Raw genomic sequence first — 5,409 nt, 5'->3', positions numbered from 1 at the left:
CTCTTAATTCTAAACTAAAACGTAATCTACCATAATGTACAGATACACGGGCAATCTAGCCCAAACTCTCGTACGAGGCCGATTCAGAAATATTTTATGTGCATATCCTCTAAGCCCATCTCAATCACGGCCCATTTGGATTTGGCTAAAATCCGGCGGTAACAGTTCTACCTTGGAGATGCTGGATATCCATGCCGACCTGGAATTCTACCTCCCTTCAGGAAAACAACGTACCACCTCAACGAGTTCTCTGCGAAGCACCGACCTATGAATGCGAGAGAGTTGTTCAATCTGAGACACTCAAGCCTTAGAGTCACCATTGAGAGGACCTTTGCTACATTGAAGAACATGTTCAAGGTCCTTGACCAGAAACCGTTCCACACGTTTGACACTCAAGTAAAGCTAGTCCTTGCTTGCTGCATTTTTCATAACTGGATCCTAGGTTGGGGCGAGGATGAGTTCTTCGAAGAGGTTGTCACTTTTGATGAAGTAGAGACCGGCCATGGCGTGGACGCATGCGACAATGATGCCTGGAAGGTGAAGAGGCAAGAGTGGGTAGACGCAATGAACTACCATTCGTAGTAGCTAGGGACGATTTTGTGAACTGCTATGCTTCGTAAGTTTGCAACTATCACGAACTGTGATTTATGTGTGATGGGAGGTGAGAGCATGGTAAGGCTACCCGTTATAGAGAAGAGGTAACCTTAGGCATGCCTGGATGGTACCAAACATGCCTAATCTCATCTCCATCGAGATTTCGGGTTGCCTGCAGGCAAACAAACATAAAGACCTTTTCGGCCCAACCAATGCAGCCCGACTTACCAAATAACATGCCAATTTCGGCCCGTAGCTCATTCTAGACGCGCAAGCGCAAGTGTGCTTGCACCACTGCGCCAGTGAGCCAGGAATTGGGCCCAGGCTACCAAACGCGCCCCTAGTGTTTGCTTGTCTTTGCTTGTTTCCCGCTAGAACCAAATCTCTAAAGAAACCATTTGTTAAATGATACAACTTTAAAGTACTTATCTCTAAAGAACTAACAATTTGTTACAATACAACTTCAGATAAACTGTGATTTATGATAAACTTTCATTCGTAGTAGCTAGGGAGCATCGTGTTATGAACTACCATTCGTAGTAGTAGCTAGGGATGATTTCATGAACTGCTATGCTTCGTAAGTTTGCAACTATCATGAACTGTGATTTATGTGTGATGGGAGGTGAGAGCATGGTAAGGCTACCCGTTGTAGAGAAGAGATAACCTTAGGCATGGCTGGATGGTACCAAACATGCCTAATCTCATCTCCATCGAGATTTCGGGTTGGCTGCAGGCAAACAAACAAAAAGACCTTTTCAGCCCAACCAATGCAACCCGACTTACCAAACAACATGCCAATTTTGGCCCGTAGCTCATTCTGGACGCGCAAGCGCAAGTGTACTTGCACCACTGCGCTAGTGAGTCAGGAATCGGGCCCAGGCTACCAAACACGCCCCTAGTGTTTGCTTGTTTCCCGCTAGAACCAAATCTCTAAAGAAACCATTTGTTAAATGATACAACTTTAAAGTACTTATCTCTAAAGAACTAACAATTTGTTACAATACAACTTCAGAGAAATGCTATTGTACCATTCAGTCAGTTGAGTTTCATTCGGTTCGAAAAGACTGCAGTTCAACGAAAATTGATCAAACTTGACCAAACACTGGCACGAATCTTAAAGCACCGTATCAACAGCTAAGCATTAGATCAAAGGAAATAAAAATAAAAAGCACACAAACAATAAAGATCCTGATAAAATTAAAATTACATCTGGGACTTCCGATGTTGTCATCTTTACTCCTCTACTCTTGGCATATTTACAACAGTCACGAAACAAACATGAGTAAGATCACATACATACACTCTTTACAACATTACAACAGTGAGAAAGATACAGGCTTTAACTTCTGGAGCAGACTCAGATATAACATTTAGAGCGGATTGCAGTGCGACCGATTACCCCAGGCGACACTGTAATGACGGCCACATCATCGACAATTCCATCATGACATCACGATTGCTGCCACCCGATTGAGCAGCTCGAGATTGCTTCGTGTGTTATTTTGCTGTGCTGAAAGCCGCTTGGGAAAATGTATGTACATCAGCAACCTGAGATATGTGATTCGTCTCTTCTGCACAATTGTTCCGGGCTTCTCTTGGTCTCAATGAAGGGGCCCCTGGGACGGGGACCCTCTCTACAATCTGCTTTCTTAGCACATCATGGAGCCTGCCATACAGCATCTGCTTCACCTGCTCAAATGCCCTGTCCAATTTTTCCATCTGGACATAATATTTTCGGAATTCAGCATATGTTTTAGCACACTCTCTTGATGAACAATATCATGGCAGAAGTTTCACAAGAATTGCTGGTATGCATGCCACTAATGTACGGCATTAGACAATGTGGATGTGGTTTCAAGATTGATTGTGGAACACATACCACAATGTACGTCATTAGACAATGTGGATGTGGTTTCAAGATTGATTGTGGAACATTAACTAGCACATAATTTCAGAAAAGGACAGTGTGTCGTATGAGCGTACTTGCCTGCTCCGTGGCATTTACATTGTACATGAAGAGCCCATAGTATAGATCAAAACTGTCGCTTGCTGTGTTCTTCGTCTGCAAGAGGTTGCAGGCAAAAATGCCATAAATATGATCAGTTAGTTAACAAGCTCTCAAAAATGAAAAAGGCATCAATTTTTCTTGTCTTTACTCAGCAGTCACACAGCTTACAAGTTGCAGGAGGGTCTCGTAACCCTTGGTGTTGATCGGTGTGGACTTGAGCTCTAGCTGCGCCAAGACCCTGCACTAATCACATAAGGTTAACATTTCAACTTTACCAGATGTAGTATTGGCCTACTGGGTATTATAAGCAAACACATGGAGGACACAATTTGTTGGCAAAAGTATCCACCTCCCAATGGTGTGTGTGATGAACTGACTTCCCGCTGCGTGCCGATCATGCTCTGCACATGACATCTCCTCCATTCGACATCCCTACAAGCAAACAGTTACCTTCACATGCTTCAGTAACTCCCCCATGAGTTGCTTCTTCTGAATCCTGAATGAAATAGACCCGGTCGACCAATGCAATTACCTCTCTCTCAAAGATGCTCAAGAACTGCTCGCACTTGGCATTCTGATCTCCTTCCTCCGCAATGCGAACCTTGTCGTAGACGAAGGGGAGCGTGTTCCAGCCGTGCTTTCCGCTCTCCGGCCCGAACATGGGGTGCGTGCAGACGATCCCGAACTCCGGCGGTAGGATCTGACGGTGTGCCACCAAACAATCACCAAGTCAGGCTAATGAACCGGAATTGATGGTACACTCACATGCCCCCAACAATGTATTGGTCCCGTATGTTTGGCAACGAGACGAATTATTGGGTATTTCTTTCATTCAAAGTTGGCACCAAACTCTGCTCCGTTCCAAAAGTTCAGAGCTTCTACGCAGTAGTATACTGTAGTATGTTTGTGACCACGCTTTGCAGCCGTACCTCGAGGAGCAGGTTGCGGGGGAACTGCTTGACGGAGAGTACGTCGGCGACGATGGTGTCGGGACGGAGCTTGCCGAAGGGGATGGCGCGGACGACGGCCTCGGTGGAGAGGATGGAGCTGCACACCAGCAGCACGTCCGGCTGCTCCTCGCACAGGGCATCCAGGCTCCTATTCTCAGCACATTTCGCACCGTGAGCGCCTTGGCATCCGGAACAACCGGCGGGAAGATGGGTTGGCTGGTCGGTCACCTGAAGAAGCGAATCCCGTGGGCGGAGCAGTAGTCGGAGTAGTCGGATCTGGAGGAGGCCAGCACGGCGTGGCCCTGCCGCTGGATGCCCCTGGCGATGAACTGCCCGAAGTTGCCGAACCCGATGATCCCGACACGGAGCGCCGGCACCGCCCCGGGCTCTGGCGGGTTCGTCGTCGGTACCGAAGGCTCCTCGTCGGTGCCGGCGGCGGCGCACTGTTCTTGCTCCTGCTCGGCGGGTCTCGCGGGCTTGGGGGTCGCGGCGACCGGTCTGATCGGCCGGAGGTCAGCGAACGTGCAGAAGTCGGGGCTGAAGCGGCGCAGCAAACTGGGTGTCGAGGCGGCGGCGGCGGTGCTGCCGCCGGCCGGCGAGTGGGCGAAGTGGCGAAGGGAGGAAGCCATTGATCGATCGATTAGTCGTTACCGACTTTTTTATGGTGAGCTGACGCGAGGAGTTATGAGGTGTATCCCAGGCTAGCATCGCGATGCGGAATTTAGTGGTGGTAGCTAAGTGTCAGACGGAACTTAAACGTCACTGCAATTTTATCAGAGCCAAATAAGCAGGATTAAAATACTACGGAGTACCCCCAACTCATAAACTTATTTAAATTTTGCTAAAATTTAGATATATATATTCAGAGTCTTATATACATCTGAATCTAGACAAATCATAGATAACTTACATCAGACAGAGAAAGTAGTACAGTATATTTTTACTTAGTTGAAAAAAAAAAGAGCTCATACAATAGCTGATTTTATCACGTGCTTCTTAAAGTGAGCAAACATATTGCTGAAGCATAAAGCTATTCTATAGCGGAAATTTAATTTGGCTCCTGGGTGCATATGTCCCTCTACCAAAAAGTTATATTTAAAATGTCGAAAAAATTTGACAAAAAATTCTACATGTATATCTTTACTATTAAATTGAAATAGGTGGCTGCCTGGTGTCACAAATGGGCCAAAGAGTGTTTTTGCTAGGCCCAATATAACCTCCACTTAGATCGCCCCGGATAACCAGGCCCACGATCTATGTAGTCTCCAAACCAACATATTCGATTGGAATCCAGCAGCAAAGAAAACCGACCCCACGAAAGGCCGTTTGCCCCGTCACCAATTTTAGTCGCCACGTTAGAATCGGCAGAGGAGTACCAGGCTAGATAGCCATCTGCAGACCTCCATGGGCCAGGCCGCTGTTTCTGGGAGCTCTTCCTTCAGCAAATAGTATTCGTCTTCTTCACCTCCTGCCGAGGCGAGCGCCGCCACCGTCGACCCCGCGCCACCCCGACGCACCTCAGCATCCCCCGTGAAACCGGTCAGAGGAAAAACCTTCCGGGCAACTCATATCTTTCCGAGGCCTCTGTTCCGTCGGCCCGCGGTGGCCGTATGCCGCACAGTGTTCCCGGCCATGTTGTTGTCAGGTACTTGGGCTGCACAGGCGAGCGCAAATGCTACGGCCAGCTGTTCGTACATGCACTTGAGCGATGCTGATCAGCTTAAGTGCACATTGATACGACTATGGCGGTATGGCGAGCAAGCAATTCACATGGCCACCACTTGCTGCACTCAGGTTGGCAAGATCAACTCTGATCTTAACCCGTCAGGAGAAGAGCTACAATTCTCAAAAAATAAG

General features: G+C 47.6%; 1 protein-coding gene across 1 annotated transcript; it reads right to left on the bottom strand.

The window, feature by feature from the left end:
- Positions 1 to 1,783: 1,783 nt before the first annotated feature.
- LOC124683345 (arogenate dehydrogenase 2, chloroplastic-like) lies at positions 1,784 to 4,181 on the bottom strand. Its single transcript, XM_047217882.1, has 7 exons — positions 3,781 to 4,181; positions 3,532 to 3,700; positions 3,135 to 3,302; positions 2,952 to 3,034; positions 2,771 to 2,840; positions 2,582 to 2,656; positions 1,784 to 2,313 (listed from the first exon to the last, which is right to left on the bottom strand). The coding sequence occupies exons 1-7, from the start codon at positions 4,179 to 4,181 to the stop codon at positions 2,092 to 2,094; spliced, it is 1,188 nt and encodes a 395-aa protein (XP_047073838.1). The 3' UTR covers positions 1,784 to 2,091.
- Positions 4,182 to 5,409: the final 1,228 nt, after the last annotated feature.

Source organism: Lolium rigidum, chromosome 1 (genome assembly GCF_022539505.1).
Source record: "Lolium rigidum isolate FL_2022 chromosome 1, APGP_CSIRO_Lrig_0.1, whole genome shotgun sequence".
NCBI lineage: Eukaryota > Viridiplantae > Streptophyta > Magnoliopsida > Poales > Poaceae > Lolium > Lolium rigidum.
Note: the sequence above shows the minus strand (reverse complement) of the source record. Positions and strands in the feature narration are given on the sequence as shown.